This window comes from Onychostruthus taczanowskii, unplaced genomic scaffold (genome assembly GCF_017590055.1).
Source record: "Onychostruthus taczanowskii isolate IOZ18803 unplaced genomic scaffold, ASM1759005v1 scaffold30, whole genome shotgun sequence".
In the NCBI taxonomy this organism is placed as follows: Eukaryota; Metazoa; Chordata; class Aves; order Passeriformes; family Passeridae; genus Onychostruthus; species Onychostruthus taczanowskii.
This window is the reverse complement of record NW_024500350.1, coordinates 1,025,003-1,044,490: the sequence shown is the minus strand read 5'-3', so window position 1 is coordinate 1,044,490 and position 19,488 is coordinate 1,025,003. Positions and strand designations below refer to the sequence as shown.

The 19,488-nt window shown below is 52.9% G+C and overlaps 1 protein-coding gene across 1 annotated transcript; it reads left to right on the top strand.

The window, feature by feature from the left end:
- Positions 1-2,992: 2,992 nt before the first annotated feature.
- Positions 2,993-3,708, top strand: LOC121338415 (GTP-binding protein Rhes-like). Its single transcript, XM_041409359.1, has one exon. The coding sequence runs from the start codon at positions 3,082-3,084 to the stop codon at positions 3,706-3,708; it is 627 nt and encodes a 208-aa protein (XP_041265293.1). The 5' UTR covers positions 2,993-3,081.
- The last annotated feature ends 15,780 nt before the right edge of the window (positions 3,709-19,488 follow it).

The window sequence follows — 19,488 nt, the reverse complement described above, 5'->3', positions numbered from 1 at the left end:
ACTGACTGGGACCCTGGAGACCACCCCTCTCCTCCCACGGGGTACCCCCCTGCTCTGTCAGCCCTGCAGAGGGTTGGCTTTGGGGTAAGGATGGCCACAAACATCTCCAGGCTTGCTCCAGACCTGCCTGTGAACATTGGGGGTGTGACTCCCCCCGCCCCAAACCCAGCCCTGCTCCATCCCAGCTCCTGCCCAGCGTTGCTGTCATCCCTCCATCCTTCCCCCCCTGCCTGCCCTCCTCCCTGCCCTGCCCAGAGCTCCTTTCCCTCCCTGCTCCCTTGCAGGCAGGTTTCTGCCTCCCTCCCTCATTCCTCTGTCCCCGGGGTGTCACCTCTCCCCTGGGGACAGCGCAGGGCACGCTCTGGCTCAGCACTGGCAGAGGCTTTGCCCTGCCACGCTCCGGTTCCTGTGGGTGCAGTTTGTGCCCTGGCTGCAGGATCCAAACTCCACCTGCATTGCAAAACCCCAGAGATGGATCCTGGGCACTGCCACGAGCCATCCCAGCCCCCCTGGGCAGGACACAGGGCTTTTCTGTAGGGCACATCCATCACTGTCCCCATCTCCAAGTGCCCATAAAGGCCCCGTGAGTCTTTCCCTGGGGGAAACACAGACTGAAATAATTTTTTGGGGGGATAATATCTGACCCAAGCTGGTCAACCTTGAAAAATTCGGAATTTAGGGACATTAGTGTGAGCACAAAGGGCTGCAGTGGAAAACAAGTCACTGTGTTCATCCTTCCCTGCTCAGTCCCCCGTGCTTTGCTTTCCCTGCTGTCAGGGGCCATAAGCTCACAGGGAACAGCTATCCATGCAAAAGGCCTTTGGAAATATTCATTGCTCATCTCCTAACAAGATTACCCTGAAATCCTCCATTGCTCTGAGGGAGATTTAAAACCTCTCAGGCTCTCGGTAACCATAGCAGCACAGATGTGAGAACTGAGGGGAGACAAGTGATGTGAGAAACCACGGGGGCTGCAGAGCCTGGCTCTGTGTGACTCTGGCTGTGACTCCACAGTGCCACAGCTCTTTGTGCCACAGCCCAGGCTGCCCCCTCACCCTGCCCACACCTGGCAGGACACTTCCACCTCTGCAGGAGTGACCCAGAGCAAGGACAGTGGCTGTGATGTGACCCAGTCCTGGCTCCCACAGCACCAGGCTGCCCTTCCCAGGCCCAGCTCTGGAAGCCCTCCATGGATGGCATTGCTGCCTGGCATTGCATGGATGTCCATGCTGGCTCCTTCCCTGGGTGCCAGCAATGAAGGGGATGGTTTAGAGCCAGGATGGGCTGCTTGGAGCCTGGGGTTCCCATTCCCTCCTGCCAGGGGTTCCTTCTTCACCCTGGGCATCATTTCTGCACCTGTCAGAGAGATGCTGGGTGTTGTGAGATTGAAGAGATCCATGTTTTGAGGCCCTTTGGAATGAAGTGCTGGGAAAATGAGCAGCAGCAAGGGCACCACAGCCCCCCAGCACATCCTGAGAGCCTGCAGAGATCTGCTCTAGCAGCTGGGAGGGACTGTGGGAAACCCTTTCCATCTCTCCTGAAAACCAAACACAAAGAGGCATTAACCAAATTCTTTCCTATTAAAAAAATTAGGGGCTTGGCTTTAAACAGCTTCCAAGGGCTGGCTTGAAATTACTTGTCCTGCCTTGCTGCCTTCAGTTCCTCATTTACCCTGGTGCCAATGTCACACTACCCCTTGTCCTGGCTTTTAGCCTGCCATCAAATCTTCTGCATCCCCAGCTCCCTCCAGCTCAGTCCGTGACATCTGGGATCTCCTCATGGCTCAGGAAGTGTCCCCAGGGAGAGCTTCATGGTGGTGAGGGAAGGTGCATCACCAGGGGATGCTGTGGGGCACTGGACACCAATCCCACTGTCAGTCTTGCTGGGGACCCAACCCTTCCCTTCTCCCAGGGCATGCTGACACCATCATTCTGCTCATCTTGATATAATCTCTTGGCTCTCCTGATAATAAGATTAGCTGGGAAAGCTCCTAACATGGCTGAAATGCACAATAACTGGAGAATTAAAAGGCAGGACTAATTCCAGTGAAAAGGGTTTTGGAATCAACAGAAGAAATTCACCCAGAACTAAATTCTGGAACTGGTACTTCGCTATGAAAGGAAAACCTGTGTTAAAGCTCCAAAAAAACCCACACATCCACAAATTTAAGTTAGAAACTTATTTGAACTTCCGTGCAAGTTCCCTTTGTGTTTGCACTTTGCATGAATCAGCTCCTGAGACAGCTCCAGCATGGGATGGAAGGCGAGTGCTGAGCAAACACACCTGGCTGGGGCAGCCTGCACCTCTAGAGCAACCCCACTGCTGGGTCAGGGCCGTGGCTGCCCGGCATCTGCTCCCGGAGAGCGCCGTGCATCCTCTTCATGGAGATTAATTTCCCCCTCCGGTTAAATATTTCACAAAAATCACCGGTAACTGACAGCTGAATGAGGAGGTTATGACAGACGGGAGAGCTTATTTTCCCCCTCCAGCCAAAGATTTCATCGCTTCACTGGAGACATGGGCACGTTCACAGCAACCCCGTCTGCAAACGAGTGCCCGGCCCCGGGCAGGCGCAGGAAGCGCTGCAGGTGCCACCGTCCGGCCCCTGCCCAGGGCTGGGGATGGCCACCGAGTGTCCCCCTGGCAGCCAGCCCAGGCCAGGCAGCTCTCATGGCTCTGCGGGGAGCTGGCCGTGCTGCTCGGCCGCGGTGCAGCGCTGCTGCTGCGCTCCAGGGCTGGAGCGGCTTTCCAGGACTGAACTCTGCGGATTGGCCCGGAGCACCCCGCTCTCCTCCCTCCCTGCCCTCCCTCCTCCGGCACCCACGAGCCACGGAGATTGGACAGTTTGGTGCCACATGGCAGAGAGGAGCTAGGATAAAAAAATGAGCCGGGCTCGGGGATTGTAGAGTCCGCGGCAAAGCAGGCGGGAGAAGTTCGCGGAGCGCTGGCACCAACGTTCCCCGGCTGCGCTGAGTCAGGGCAGGGAGGACGGACAGACGGACACACCGGGGCTGCAGCCACCCAGGGACACCTGCGGGGTGAGCACCAGCTGCGGAGCATCCTGTCCCCTCCGTGCCAGCCATGTCCCTGGCGGTGAAGGAGAAGAACCACGTCCGCTTGGTTTTCCTGGGAGCTGCCGGCGTGGGCAAGACCTCGCTGATCCGCCGCTTCCTGCTGGACACCTTCGAGCCCAAGCACCGGCGCACGGTGGAGGAGCTGCACAGCAAGGAGTACGAGGTGTGCGGGGCCACGGTCACCGTGGAGATCCTGGACACCAGCGGCAGCTACTCCTTCCCGGCCATGAGGAAGCTCTCCATCCAGAACAGCGACGCCTTCGCCCTGGTCTACGCCGTGGATGACGCCGAGTCCTTCGAGAGCGTCAAGAGCCTGCGGGAGGAGATCCTGGAGGTGAAGGAGGACAAGTTCCCTCCCATCGTGGTGGTCGGCAACAAGGCGGAGAGCGGCGGCGAGCGGCGGGTGCCGGTGGAGGACGCGCTGTCGCTGGTGGAGCTGGACTGGAACAGCCGCTTCGTGGAGACGTCGGCCAAGGACAACGAGAACGTCCTGGAGGTGTTCAGGGAGCTGCTGCAGCAGGCCAACCTGCCCAGCAGGCTCAGCCCCGCGCTCTGCAAGAGGAGGGAGACGCTGCCCAAGGAGCAGGCGCTCAGGCCGCCCATGAACAAGACCAACAGCTGCTCCGTGTGCTGAGCCCGGGGCAGGCCCGGCTGGAAACTCAGGTGGGCTGGGTGGGAGAGGCACTGCCCCGGCCAAAACCTCCCCTGCTGCCTCCCACCCCTTCCCTCCTCTTCCCCACCCAGCCCAGAGGAGCAGAGAGGGTGGGAGGTGACCAGAAGGTGCTGGATGGGTGTGGGGAATTCCAAAAAAAGCAGGAGGCTCACCTGGGGAGCAGCCGTGGGTCAGCCAGGGCTCTGAGGGGGAGTGCAGGCACGGGCAGGGGGCTCTGGCAGATGTGGGCACCTGCAGCTGCATCAGCCCTGCCAGCACCGCTGTCCCAGGGCACTCAGGTCCGGTGTCACCTCGTCCCCAACACCTCCAACCTCCTGGCATGGCTCTGGCACCCACAGCACATCCGAGCAGTCCTGAGTCTGTACCTGGTGTAGAGCACGTGTTAGGGTGGTCATCAGTTTGGTTTTCTCTATTCTCTTTCTGTCTGTCTTTTTTGTTGTTGTTGTTTTGTTTTGGGTTTTTGGGGTTTTTTTTTGTTTTTTTTGGGTTTTTTTTTTAAGCATTCCAAATAAATAAATTGTTGCAAAGTGGAGCTGGAAAATGTCTCGGTTTCTTTCTCCTGCATTTCAGGTGCTGCAGTGCCTGCTATCAGTGTTTTAGGCTCTTATCACTGCATTTTGCCTTCCCTCCTCTGTGCTCCAGCCTCATGTGGAGTATTCTGGCACTGGAGGAGCCTCCCCTGGCAGTGCCAGGACATTCAGAGTTATGATTTTTCTAATAATTTACCCACACTGAAGTTTTTACCGAGCAGCAGAAACCAACAATAAAACACCTTCTCACCTCTGAGCACAGAAAATAACACCCAGCCATTAAAAGCCAGCTGATCCACTGAAATAAAAACACAAACATGTTAAAAGGAGATAATAAAGTGCACAAGGGGAGGCACGGAAGAGCTGTGTTTGCTGTGCTGAGTGTGCCCTGAACTGATTTACTCTCCCTTCACACAGCCCAGCCCGGCTGTAATGAGCACTTAACCTGCTCAGCAGCCCCACACACACACCAGAAACAGAGATGCCAAAGCCTGGTGGATTAAAGAGTCACCCCCAGCTCCAGACCCAAGGGGGCTGGGCACTTTGGGGTCTGCAGCTTTCAGAAGCCCAGCCCTACAGGATGGTGGGCCCCTGATCAGCTGGGGAGGCAGCTGGGGATTCCAGCCCTTTCCCAGGGGAGCAGCAGGGAGAGCCCAGCCTCCCAGTGGGCATCACCTGCTGGGACACCCTGCTGCCACCTCTCCCGTGGGCGCTGGGGCCAGGACAGCGACCTCCAGACAGGCAAAACCCTCCTCCTGGGTCTGGTGTGGGGCAGGGCTGGGGACAGGCAGCAGAGGGGACAGGCAGGTGCCACCAGGAGCTGCTGTGGTGGCTCAGGTTGCCCTCACCCTGCCCAGGTGTGTGGCTGTCCCTCGCCCAGCGCCTCGGGGACACGCAGAGCTGCCCAGGATGGAGCCTCTCCTGGGGAAAGGGAATTCCCTGCAGGAAAGGACCAGGAACAGCTCACCTGGGGCAGCTGAGCCCACGTGGTGCCCACAGAGGGGCTGGGGATGCAGGCACAGGGATGTGCCCACCAGGGGACACCTGCCAGGGCTGTCCCTGCCCACAGCCAGTCCCAGCCAGGGGTGCCCCAGCCGGGCAGCCAGCCCTGCAGCACCCCACACCTCCCAGGGCGGGTTTGGGTTTGTGGGATGCACAATCAGGAGCGCCAGGCCCTTTGGTTCACAGCATCATGCTGAAAACAGAAGGAAAATCTCCCTGCAGCGTGAAAAGAGGGATCTGGGAAGGGCAAGGCTGGCCATGATCCACGGCCAAGGTCTGGATACGGCCCCTCTTGGGGGTCCCAGCAGCCTCCCCAGGCTCAGGCTGGCAGAGCCCCCCGAGCTCCCCTGTGCCCCATCTCTGCCTTCCCTGGGCAGAGCAGGAACCCCGGGGGCTCCAGGACCCCAACTCCCAGCCAGCCCCAGCCCAAGACCTGCGGGGTACAGCAGCCACTGCTCTGCAGATGGATCCTGACCGAGACGCTGCAGCTGCAAGAGATGCAGGAACAGAGACTCTGGAAATGCAGGGGATGCACGGGGGGGTGCTGGTGGCGTCTGAGCTGCAGGAGGAGGTGATGGAGCTGCTGATGGAGGCACAGGAGCTGCAAAGGGACATGCAGGAGGTGCAGGAGCTGCAGAGGGGCAGGCAGGAGGTGCAGGAGGTGAAGAGGGAGATGCTAGAGATGCAGGAGGTGCAGAGGGAGATGCTGGAGATGCAGGAGGTGCAGGAGCTGCACAGGGACATGCAGGAGGTGCAGGAGGTGCACAGGGAGATGCAGGAGGTGCAGGAGCTTTATGTCCAAAAAGGAGACAGAGGAGAGCCTCGCAGGCAGCTCCGGGACCCTCTCCCCGGGCTCAGCTCCTGCCCCGGCACCGCCGGGCTCCAGCAAAGAGCGGAGCCACTGGAGGAGCCCTGCAGCACCCACTGCCCCCCGCCCAACCCCTGCCAGCCTCTTACAGCCCCTCCCGCCCACCCGTCAAAGCACCAGGAAGATCTGGAACATCTTCCCGCTGTTCCTCTTCCCTTCCCCTTCCCCAGCTGTCCCATTCACTCCAGACTGGCAGGAGAAGAGCTCCGTGTGATCCCTCCTGCTCTGTTCCACATTGTCGGGAAAATTCACCCACAAACACCAGAGGTTTATGTCCAAAAAGGAGACAGAGGAGTCCTTCCACTTTATTCGAATAAAGGGAGAGGCCATGAGGCATTCCCCTGGGGCCTCTCAAGTTTTTGGAGGATGCAGCCTCCCTTTTTATCCAATTTCCCACATTTCCCTTCTCTCTTTCCCCATTTCTGAGGTACTTGAGAGGTACCTCAGGTAAATTCCTGAAATCCCTGATACCAGAGATTTCCCTCTAATGTACAACCCTCATTTTTAATTTTTAATTCTTATGGAATTAAGGACATTTCCCCCCCCCCCCCCCCCCCATTGTTTCTTTCATCTTTCAACATCCAATTCCATTCACCAACAAACCTACAAACAAACCGCTGGTAAAGGCAAACACATTTTATCCATTCATCAATCAGTGGAATCCTTCCCATTGCTCCTTTGGTACTTTTACCCACCAGCCCGTTTGTGAGGACAAACCCGCGGTCTCTCTCGGCATCCTGAGCTCGTTCCCGAGCCGGGAGCTGCTCGGGCTCCGCTTGCGGGCACAGAGCCGGGGCAGGGAGCGGCCGCAGCCCGGGCTCGGCGGGGCTGGCTCCGGCCCCGACTGATGGGCGGCCTCGGGCCCCGAGAAACGCCAGTCGCTTGTTTGTAAAAATTGTAAAATTTAACAGTGATAAAGTGGTTAGGAAAAGAGTAATATAATTAGAGTAGTAAAAATTTGGACAATTTGGATTAGGACAATACGAGACGATAAGAACAAAGAGTTACGGATGGTCCGGGTACCTTTTCTGGGTAAAATAAACCTGAAAAGGGACACCCGTTAACAGAGGATTAACCCTTAAAGCCACAGCCTGTTGCAGATTCATACCCCTCACAGATGATGCATAAATTGCATTCAAACACGGGATTCTGTCTGGTCAGTGTCAGCTCCTTCCTCTGAATGCTGATGGCGTCTTCAGGGCTGATCGAGGCGAGAAGAACTCGATAATGGAGCAATAAATTCCTTTTCTCTGAAAGATTTAGGTGTCCTGTGGCTGCTATCTCGGTGCAAGTCCTCTCTTAAAAAAAGTATTTTACATAGCATAGTTTCTATTTTAACATTACCTTACAACTTAAAAATATATTTAACACACTACTAAAGGCAATTAACACAGCATAACTTTGTAACATAACACCTACAATATTAATTTCAATATTTGCGAAAAGCCTGTCATAAAATACGCATTTTTCACAGGCATGAACACCCACGCCAAGGACACCGGCACAGCAAAACATTTCCAACCCCGAAGCGGCACTCACTGGCTGCGGGGTGATTAAGGGTGTTTGTCTTTAGGAGCTTTGGCCGAGCGAGGCGCAGCGCCGGGGAAACGCTGAGTGCTCTGGAGAGAACAAACCTCATCACATGAGCCCCATTAGCTGGGATTCGGGGAATCGTGGAGCTGCTGAGGTTGGAAAAGGCCTGGAAGGTCGCCGAGTTCCCTGTGCTGGACAGGGCAGGGGAGCATCCCAGGGCTGCGCCCCGGACACGCAGAGCCCTGAGAAACGCCTCCAAAGAGGCTGGAGCCGGGAATCGGCCTCTTCTCCCCGGTGACAAGGGACACGATGACAGGGAACAGCCTCAAGTTTCTCCAGGGGAGGTTTAGGTGGGATATTGTGGAAAATTTCTTCTCCAAAAGTTTGCCCAGCCCTGGCAGAGCTGCCCAGGGCGGAGGTGGAGTCACCGCTGCTGGGGGGATTTAAAGGACGCGTGGATGTGGCACCTGGGGACATGGGTTAGAGGTGGGCTCGGCAGGGCTGGGTTGATCATTGAGCTTCATGACTCTTGAGGTCTTTTCCAGCCTGGTGATTCCATGGCTGGATCCAAGCACAGCCCACGGTCCGGCTTCAGCCTCTGCTTGCCGCGGAACCAGCTCCGTGCAGCGCGGCCCCAGCACCCCCTGCCCTGCACCCCTGGGCAGAGCAGCCTCCAGCACACGGAACTCCCCCGACAGCAGCCCGGGACACGAAATCCACCTGAACCGTGTCCAAGAAAAGAATTTTATAAAGGAACCCTCCAAAAAAAAAAAAAAAAAAAAAAACCGGGCCGGGGACGGGAGCGGCTCCCTGGCACCACCCTGTGGGGACACCGGGAATTGCAGCCGGGGACCCCTGCGAGCCCGGCGACAGTGGGCTCCTGTCCCCACTGCCCCCTGCGACCCCGGCGACAGCGGGCTCCTGTCCCCACTGCCCCCTGCGACCCCGGCGACAGTGGGCTCCTGTCCCCACCGCCCCCTGAGACCCCGGCGACAGTGGGCTCCTGTCCCCACTGCCCCTGAGACCCCGGCGACAGTGGGCTCCTGTCCCCACTGCCCCCTGAGACCCCGGCGACAGTGGGCTGCTGTCCCCACTGCCCCCTGAGACCCCGGCCACAGTGGGCTCCTGTCCCCACTGCTCCCTACAACCCCGGCGACAGTGGGCTCCTGTCCCCACTGCCCCCTGAGGCCACTGACTCCTGTGACCACCAATCTCTGGTACCACCGACCCCCGTGACCATCAATCCCCTGGGACCACTGATCCCTCTCATCAACGACCCCTGCCACCCTTGACCACGAGACCATCGATCCCCTGGGACCCCCGAGCCGTGTGAGCACTGATCCTTGCGACCACCGGCCCCTCTGACCACCGACCCCTGTGGCAATCAGACCCTCTGACCACTGACCCTTGGGACCACAGACCCCTGTGAGCACTGACCCCTGCAAACACCAGCCCCACTGACCGACCCCTGTGACTGCCAGCCCCTCTGACCACCGACCCCTGTGGCCAGAAGCCTCTGACCACCAGCCCCTGTGGCCACTGACCCCTGTGGCCACTGACCCCTGTGGCCACCAGCCCAGTGTGCCTCAGGCATGGGGCCACTGCAGATTTCTTCCCTGGGCAGAACAGATTGCAGGAGCTCAGGGAAGCACCCACTGCAGGGCTCCAAGTGTTTGCAAAGAGGATTTACAGTCCTTTGCCTTTTAATTGACAGCTCAAAGCTCAGCATGCTGAGCTTTGCTTGGCACAAAGGCTTTTTGAGATCAAGGGGCTCCAGTGAGGAGCCCCAGCTGCTCTGCAAACACCTGTGTTCATGCCCTGCATCCTTCAGAGGATCCAGGCAGCCCTCAGGAGAGCTCTGACCCCGCAGGCTCACGGGCATGCCTTTATAGAGCAGGGCTGCTGCAGAAAATGAGAGGAAAAGTGGGGTTTGTTCCCCTGGCACAAAGCCGTGTCCTGGAGGGCAGAGCAACCAAAACCACAGGAATCTCCACTCCAAGCCCAGATTGCACTGCAGAGCTGATCTCCCCATCCTGGCTCTGGCCTTAATCCCAGGGCAGCAGAATCCAGCATTGTCTGTGCTGTAGAAGCCTGATGTCCCTCCTGCTGCAGCCTTGGACCCCACGGGGACATGCCAAGGTGCTGGTAACCATTTCTGGTTTTGCAGACCATGAACTTTCGGAGATTTCCGTGATAAATATGTAAAAGAAAAAAACAAAAAAGTAAAAGAGTTGATAAATGCTCTGATTTGGTATTTCTGCTCTCTGGTCCCACACGGGACAGCAGCTGGACACACAGCTGACCCCTCTGTGGTGACAATTAAACCAGCAGAGCACTTTTAAGTGTGTGCCAGGGGATAGATGTCTCGTATTGACAAGAACTCTAGGAATAACCCCATTGGAAAAATGTGATATTTGGCCTCCTAACTTTGTTGAAGGTCCAAGTAGAAAAGGAGACTTCAACAAATTCCCTTTAGACTCACTTCAGAAAATTTTCCTTTCTCATCTAAAGGTGGTGCCCACAGTGGGTTCCAATGTCCTAGAATACCTGAATTCTCTAAATCAGATCAAAAATCAGTGTTTGAGCTGCAAGGGCATAAGGATCACTATCTGCCCCTGTGGCCACTGACCCCTGTGGCCACTGACCCCTGTGGCCACTGACCCCTGTGGCCACTGACCCCTGTGGCCACTGACCCCTGTGGCCACTGACCCCTGTGGCCACTGACCCCTGTGGCCACTGACCCCTGTGGCCACCAGCCCAGTGTGCCTCAGGCATGGGGCCACTGCAGATTTCTTCCCTGGGCAGAACAGATTGCAGGAGCTCAGGGAAGCACCCACTGCAGGGCACCAAGTGTTTGCAAAGAGGATTTACAGTCCTTTGCCTTTTAATTGACAGCTCAAAGCTCAGCATGCTGAGCTTTGCTTGGCACAAAGGCTTTTTGAGATCAAGGGGCTCCAGTGAGGAGCCCCAGCTGCTCTGCAAACACCTGTGTTCATGCCCTGCATCCTTCAGAGGATCCAGGCAGCCCTCAGGAGAGCTCTGACCCCGCAGGCTCACGGGCATGCCTTTATAGTGCAGGGCTGCTGCAGAAAATGAGAGGAAAAGTGGGGTTTGTTCCCCTGGCACAAAGCCGTGCCCTGGAAGGGCAGAGCAACCAAAACCACAGGAATCTCCACTCCAAGCCCAGATTGCACTGCAGAGCTGATCTCCCCATCCTGGCTCTGGCCTTAATCCCAGGGCAGCAGAATCCAGCATTGTCTGTGCTGTAGAAGCCTGATGTCCCTCCTGCTGCAGCCTTGGACCCCACGGGGACATGCCAAGGTGCTGGTAACCATTTCTGGTTTTGCAGACCATGAACTTTCGGAGATTTCCGTGATAAATATGTAAAAGAAAAAAACAAAAAAGTAAAAGAGTTGATAAATGCTCTGATTTGGTATTTCTGCTCTCTGGTCCCACACGGGACAGCAGCTGGACACACAGCTGACCCCTCTGTGGTGACAATTAAACCAGCAGAGCACTTTTAAGTGTGTGCCAGGGGAATGCTGCACTTTAGATGTCTCGTATTGACAAGAACTCTAGGAATAACCCCATTGGAAAAATGTGATATTTGGCCTCCTAACTTTGTTGAAGGTCCAAGTAGAAAAGGAGACTTCAACAAATTCCCTTTAGACTCACTTCAGAAAATTTTCCTTTCTCATCTAAAGGTGGTGCCCACAGTGGGTTCCAATGTCCTAGAATACCTGAATTCTCTAAATCAGATCAAAAATCAGTGTTTGAGCTGCAAGGGCATAAGGATCACTATCTCAGCTGTGAGATGTCTGTATTAGATGACACAATCTCTCACGTTTTTACTGGGTCCTGTTATTTTTTAATACTTCGAATGCTTTTCCTTCTGTCCCATCCCAATTAAGGAGAGAAGCAAAATTACCTACACTGTGTCTTAAATTTTGTGTTATGAGTGTTTAGTGTTTTGTGCTTAACTCCCACTAAATAACAAAAAATACTTTTGTGCTGCAGACAGAGTTTTAAAGCTTTATGCTCCATTAAACCCAGTCTGAGTCCCTGAATGGCTGTAAACCGGGCCGGGGACGGGAGCGGCTCCCTGGCACCACCCTGTGGGGACACCGGGAATTGCAGCCGGGGACCCCTGCGACCCCGGCGACAGTGGGCTCCTGTCCCCACTGCCCCCTGAGACCCCGGCGACAGTGGGCTCCTGTCCCCACTGCCCCCTGAGACCCCGGCGACAGTGGGCTCCTGTCCCCACTGCCCCCTGCGGCCACTGACTCCTGTGACCACCAATCCCTGGTACCACCGACCCCCGTGACCATCAATCCCCTGGTACCACTGATCCCTCTCATCAACGACCCCTGCCACCCTTGACCATGAGGCCATCGATCCCCTGGGACCCCCGAGCCGTGTGAGCACTGATCCTTGCGACCACCGGCCCCTCTGACCACCGACCCCTGTGACAATCAGACCCTCTGACCACTGACCCTTGGGACCACAGACCCCTGTGAGCACTGACCCCTGCAAACACCAGCCCCACTGACCGACCCCTGTGACTGCCAGCCCCTCTGACCACCAGCCCCTCTGACCACCAGCCCCTGTGGCCATTGACCCCTGTGGCCACCAGCCCAGCGTGCCTCAGGCATGGGGCCACTGCAGATTTCTTCCCTGGGCAGAACAGATTGCAGGAGCTCAGGGAAGCACCCACTGCAGGGCACCAAGTGTTTGCAAAGAGGATTTACAGTCCTTTGCCTTTTAATTGACAGCTCAAAGCTCAGCATGCTGAGCTTTGCTTGGCACAAAGGCTTTTTGAGATCAAGGGGCTCCAGTGAGGAGCCCCAGCTGCTCTGCAAACACCTGTGTTCATGCCCTGCATCCTTCAGAGGATCCAGGCAGCCCTCAGGAGAGCTCTGACCCCGCAGGCTCACGGGCATGCCTTTATAGTGCAGGGCTGCTGCAGAAAATGAGAGGAAAAGTGGGGTTTGTTCCCCTGGCACAAAGCCGTGCCCTGGAAGGGCAGAGCAACCAAAACCACAGGAATCTCCACTCCAAGCCCAGATTGCACTGCAGAGCTGATCTCCCCATCCTGGCTCTGGCCTTAATCCCAGGGCAGCAGAATCCAGCATTGTCTGTGCTGTAGAAGCCTGATGTCCCTCCTGCTGCAGCCTTGGACCCCACGGGGACATGCCAAGGTGCTGGTAACCATTTCTGGTTTTGCAGACCATGAACTTTCGGAGATTTCCGTGATAAATATGTAAAAGAAAAAAACAAAAAAGTAAAAGAGTTGATAAATGCTCTGATTTGGTATTTCTGCTCTCTGGTCCCACACGGGACAGCAGCTGGACACACAGCTGACCCCTCTGTGGTGACAATTAAACCAGCAGAGCACTTTTAAGTGTGTGCCAGGGGATAGATGTCTCGTATTGACAAGAACTCTAGGAATAACCCCATTTGAAAAATGTGATATTTGGCCTCCTAATTTTGTTGAAGGTCCAAGTAGAAAAGGAGACTTCAACAAATTCCCTTTAGACTCACTTCAGAAAATTTTCCTTTCTCATCTAAAGGTGGTGCCCACAGTGGGTTCCAATGTCCTAGAATACCTGAATTCTCTAAATCAGATCAAAAATCAGTGTTTGAGCTGCAAGGGCATAAGGATCACTATCTGTTTTCCTTTCTCATCTAAAGTGATACCTACAGTGGGTTCCAATGTCCTAGAATACCTGAATTCTCTAAATCAGATCAAAAATCAGTGTTTGAGCTGCAAGGGCATAAGGATCACTATCTCAGCTGTGAGATGTCTGTATTAGATGACACAATCCTCTCATCTTTGTACTGGTCCTGTTATTTTTTAATACTTCGAATGCTTTTCCTTCTGTCCCATCCCAATTAAGGAGAGAAGCAAAATTACCTACACTGTGTCTTAAATTTTGTGTTATGAGTGTTTAGTGTTTTGTGCTTAACTCCCACTAAATAACAAAAAATACTTTTGTGCTGCAGACAGAGTTTTAAAGCTTTATGCTCCATTAAACCCAGTCTGAGTCCCTGAATGGCTGTGCCCAAAAGCAGCACCAGGGCCTGTCCAAAGACTGGTCCTAGGCTGCAGTCACTGCTGCTCCCAAGTGCCCAACTTTGTGTTTTGCGTTTCAGAAGGGATTTATTCCAAGAAAGGTGCTGAAGCAGCCTGGGGAAATGATTTTGAAACTACTCCCAGCTGTGCTCCCAGCCAGGTTTCTGTAGAACCCATAACTCACAAACCAAGAGGCACAGAAAGCTGAGGAGCAAGAAATAAAGGGCATGAGTCCAAGACAGTGAGCAGGACACAGCTCCAGAACCACCTCACTGCAAGCTCGTGTTTACATGGTGGTGCTGTGGAGAAATGCATCACTGAGCCAACAGGGAGAGCAATTTATTTGTTTTGTTGTGGGTTTTGCTCTTGTTGTTTTGGTTTGTTTGTTTTTTTTTGTTTTTTTTTTTTTTTTTTTTATTTTGCTCTTTGGTTTTTTTTTTTTGTTTTTGTTTTTGTTTTTGTTTTTGTTTTTGTTTTTGTTTTTTTTGTTTTTTTTTTTCTTTAATTTGAGTCATTTTTAGTTCTTTCAGAACTGACTCCCCTATAAACGAGGCAATCCCTGTGCAATTCCCTCCAGCCCTGTCCCTGGGCTCTCCACCCTCCCCACAGCAGCTCCATCCCTCCCTGGATGCTGCAGGCTCAGGCAGCTGGGGAAGTGTGCTGGGAAACAAAATCCTGGCAGTTTTTGGGAAAATACTCATCAATAAAGGCATCCCAGGGTGATCAGAGCTATTTGCAGTCTTTTCCTTCAGGATCTGTGATTATCCCAGCAAAGACCCGAGGGCTGCTGAGCTGTGGGGGCTGATGTCTGTCCCCTCCTCTGTCTTTCAGGTATTTTCTGCTTCTGCTCAATCTCCCACTGGGATTACAGCTCTAATTAGGCAATTTCCAGACTTCACACAGGCAGAAGCTGCCATTCTTTACCTGTGGAATAATCACCTCCTCTGCCTTTATCAGAAGTTCCCTGGCATCTGTAGGTTAGGGAAGAGATGGGAAGGGACAGAGACAAGTGACAGGAAAAGGCAGAAAAAGTGGGTCCTGCTTGAAATGGGATAAAATAATGAAAAAAATGTCAGCTTTTCCTGCTCCTGTGGGATATTCCTGTGAGTAAAATATAATTGTAAAGCCTGAATATTGCAACGAAAACAAGGAGGCCTACTGCAAAAATGGAAAGAGGATCTGCTCTTTTCCAACACCACCGGTCACACAAGTCTGCAGCCCACCTGAATGTTTAGGAAGAAACAGAATAAATTCAGATAAATTAAGAAGCGGGCAAAGGATCCAGGAGGTGGAACAACAGAAAAATCACAGAGGAATCTGCCACAGTTGTGAATATTATCAAGACCATGCCTTGAACAAAATGAACACTTAAAATCATGAAGTATAACTCAGGACAGGCAGGTGGGACACACACACCTCTCCCAGGAGTCAGCAGCCCCACAGGTAGCTCATGGCAAAGCCCCTGGACCAACAAGAACATTTATTGAAAGCAAAGCAGCTCGTTGTGTTTGAGCCCATTTTAATAACCACGACTGCACCGGGATCACGTCTTCGTTTACAAGCGACTCGTTACAACGCGTGGCGCAGTAAAAAACGAACACGGGGGGCACACACAGGACAAAAATCACCCCAGAATCATCTCCTCTGGGTGGAACATCCTCCGGGAAGGAGCACCGGGAGCTGCCGGGGCACGGCGAGTCCGTCCGACCTCGGGAGAGCCGCTGGGGCCTCTCGGGCACACGGAGGGCAGCGGGGCTGGGGCACCTCAGGGAGGTGACACGAGGACGTGGCGGTGACAGTCCCGGCTCCGCAGGAGCTCCCGGAGCCGCTGGGGTTCCAGCGCTGCCGGGGCCACGGTGGCATCGAGAGGGTGGCACAGAGAGGGTGGCACAGAGAGGGTGACACAGAGAGGGTGACACCGTTCAGGTGGCACAGAGAGGGTGGCACAGAGAGGGTGACACAGTGTGGGTGGCACTGTGCTGGTGACAACGTGCAGGTGGCATCATGCGGGTGGCAGAGAGGGTGGCACCATGTGGGTGGCATCGTGCGGGTGGCACAGAGAGGGTGACACCATCCTGGTGGCATCATGCGGGTGGCAGCGTGCAGGTGGCATTATGTGGGTGGCATCGTGCGGGTGGCACAGAGAGGGTGACATCACTGGTGGCATCATGCGGGTGGCAGCGTGCTGGTGACATTGTGCGGGTGACATCGTGCAGGTGGCCCCGGTCGGGTGGCATAGAGAGGGTGACGCCGTGTGGATGACATCGTGCAGGTGGCACAGAGAGAGTGGCACAGAGAGGGTGACATCACTGGTGGCATCATGTGGGTGGCAGCGTGCTGGTGACATCGTGCAGGTGGCGTTGTGCGGGTGGCACAGAGAGGGTGGCGCCGTGCGGGTGACATCATGCGGGTGACATCGTGCGGGTGGCCCCGGTTGGGTGGCACACAGAGGGTGACATTGTGCGGGTGGCACAGAGAGGGTGACATCGTGCAGGTAACGTGGTGTGGGTGGCCCCGGTCGGGTGGCACACAGAGGGTGACACTGTGTGGTTGACACCGTGCGGGTGGCACAGAGAGGGTGGCACACAGAGGGTGACGTCGTGCTGGTGACATCGTTCGGGTGGCCCCGGTCGGGTGGCACACAGAGGGTGACATCGTGCAGGTGACATCGTTCGGGTGGCCCCGGTGGCCCTCGGGGGACGCTCGGCTCACCGCGGCTCCGCTGGCACGGGGGAGCTCCGCGCCCAAATCCTAACGTGTTTTCCAATTCCGTTTCCAGACTCTTCCAGCTCCATGTAATTCTTAACATATACAGATAGCCATATACATTTTTTTTGTTGTTTTTAATTAAAAAGTTCCTTCACATACACAATCATATATTGAATTAGCAAGAACAATAATATATTTATTGCAGAAAAGCAAAACATCTGCTCTGCCAGTGCCACCCACAAACTAGACAAAGAACTGAGAAATCTGACAGTTTCAGACCACTTAGGAAAGAGAAATTCTCTTGGCCTAGACAGGGAGCCATGCAGTGAAGGTGCCATGGAGGGTACAGCAAACGCAACATACAGAAAAACACAAAGTGTTAAAAATGTTTTTTTTGTAAAGATTCTGCGGCCAGAGGGTGAATCCTGATCATCAGGAGCTTTCTTTACAATTTAAGAGATACTGGATAGCATTGAAGCAGAAGAATGACACTGAAAAAAATAGTTATGCAAACATCGAAAGATTGATTTTGGCCAGAAGCTGAAATTTCTTTTAATGTATCGGGGGAAGTTCTGAATTTTAAGAGTGCATCTGGTTTACCAAAAGTTGTTGCTGCCAACCTCATGGAAGAATAAAACGTTTGACTCCATAAGGGACCTCAATGTCTTGGCAACAAAGACCAGAGACACCAAAACTGAAAGCCCTCCTTGCCAAGGACAAAATGCCCAAGGCAGGAAAGAATCAGAGAAGGAAAAGAAAAGGCAACTCTCTTTAAGTTTCATTATAAACACCTGGAAGAGGAAGAAAAAAAAAAAAAAAAAGGAAAATGATGTGGGAGGGGAAGCAGCTTCCAGTAGAAAAGAGCTGTGTGATTTTGGGGCCAGATCAGTCAAATTGGCAGAACAGGCTCCAGACTGGGAGATTTTGCTGTTTCCATAACAGAAATTACCCCCTAAGCTGGATTTGAGTATTTTAACTGTATCATCTCTTCCAGCACAACTCAGACCCAGCTGCCCACTGGGTCCCTCCTGGGAATTTGGCTCAGGGACAATCCCAGTGACAGCGTGGGGTGGGTGGTGCTTCAGGGCTGGGAGAACTCTCCAAAACCCAGCTGTCCATGCCAGATCCTCCTTCCCCAGTGGGTGGGGGGAATGAGCTCCTCTGGCCAGACTCACACCCGAGACCTGGGCCAGCCCTGCTCAGCACCACCCCACACCAGTGGCCCCAGTGCTGGGGGCTCAGGGACTGGTTTGGGGGAGGCAGGAAAAGCCTGGGAATGGGGCAGGGCTGGGGTCTCTCCATGGACACCCAGCCCTGCACCTCCTCAGGTTGGCATCTTTGGGGTAAAAGAACCTTCAAGTGGTGAATATCTCCCTACACTCAAACCCTGCAAGGCCAAACATGAAAACATTTTGTTTTTCCCCTTTTTAGGGGCTATTGCTCACCTCAGGATGATCAGATCTCTAAACTGGCAACTGGGGACATCCAGGGCCTGAAACTGGGGGAGCCCCAGCCTGGCTGGAGGGGGGAACAAACTCAGCTACTGTGTTACTGGAGACATGGAAAAATGAGAAAAAACAGAATCTGAAGGCAAAAATGGGTTCTGCTGCTCCTGGATGAGACGTGCAAAGCGTTGATGGAAAAGCTCATGAGTGTCACCAGCAGAGAGCACAGGGGTGACCACAACAGGAGGGGTCTGCCTGTCTGTACACGGAATTCTCACTCAAAATTAAACTCCTTCCATGAAATACCTTCACAGATTTAACAATATATATATATCTAGTATCCCCTGCATAAAAGAAAAGTACACATTATTTCAACAGCCAAGAAAAAACTGCAATTTATTAAGTTTCAAAGAATCTTCGTACTCTTGAAAGCAACTTTCGGTGCATGTTCTTTTAACAATCACATTCTATGAGGAGAATAAACATTAAAAGCCACAATTGTTGGTTTTCTTTTTAATCTCAGAGTTACAGACATCTTTAATTCAAAAGGAAAGGCCAAAAAAAAAAAAAAAAAAAAAAAAAAGCCCCTAAAAACAAAACCCACCCAATTCCCACCCCAACCCCTCCAACAGAAATTTTCATTCCCAATTTGAAAATATCAGGAGTTTTTCTACAACTCAATGCTAAACTTCAGCATGGAAAATTGTATGTAAACACGCACATACACACATACATATTTTATATAAGTGTGTGTGTGTATATATATGTATATATAAAATATATATGTAGGAGGCGTGTAATGGCAATGAGATGCAATTACTCTGAGGAAAGGTTATTCAGCTAAATACACTACTAAAACTTGAGGAAAAAAAAAAAAAACAAAACAAGTCTTGAACCCAGTTTGTGCATAGTTCATGATCCTCTATAAAACCAGCTTTTGTTAATTTGCAATCTTGCAGGACCCTTTAAATCTGATAAAACCATTAAAAAGCTAATCTTCCAAAAAAAAAAAAAAAATGTAATGCACAAGTTTCCTGATCCAAGCAGGCAGGGAGCACAATGTTCATATAATTTTTAAAACATACTTGAAGTGTATGTTATTCCATTGTCTTTCTTCCTTTCAAAACAATCAAAAACATTGATCTTTTTTTAAACATAAAGCGATTTTTTAATATATAAAGCACTCTTCAAACATCTATTTCTTTTGAGTCCATTATTTGGTAAATATGTAACTGCTACACATTAGATTAGGTATTTTTCTTCTTTCTTACTGTCTTTTTTTTTTTTTTATTTTATTTTGTTTTTTAATAATATCTTCAGTGCTAGGAGTTGGGTTTTAAAAATACATGAAATGGTGTGGAGTTGCTCCTCGGGAAACCCGGCTTTCCTGAGACATCTTCCACCATGTGCAAGATAGTGATCACAAAGTTTTCGCCACTTTGACGAAGAGGAGGAAAACAACAACAAAAATAGTACACAGCAATGGCCAAAGAAAAGGATAATACAACAACACTGTTCAATCCCAGAGCTCTGAAGTAGCATATCTTCATTCTGAAAATAGTTTTCTTTACGATGGAAGTC

What these genes read in the sequence shown, in the direction of transcription:
- LOC121338415 (XM_041409359.1), top strand. Translation starts at nt 3,082, where the DNA reads ATGTCCCTGGCGGTGAAGGAGAAGAACCACGTCCGCTTGGTTTTCCTG.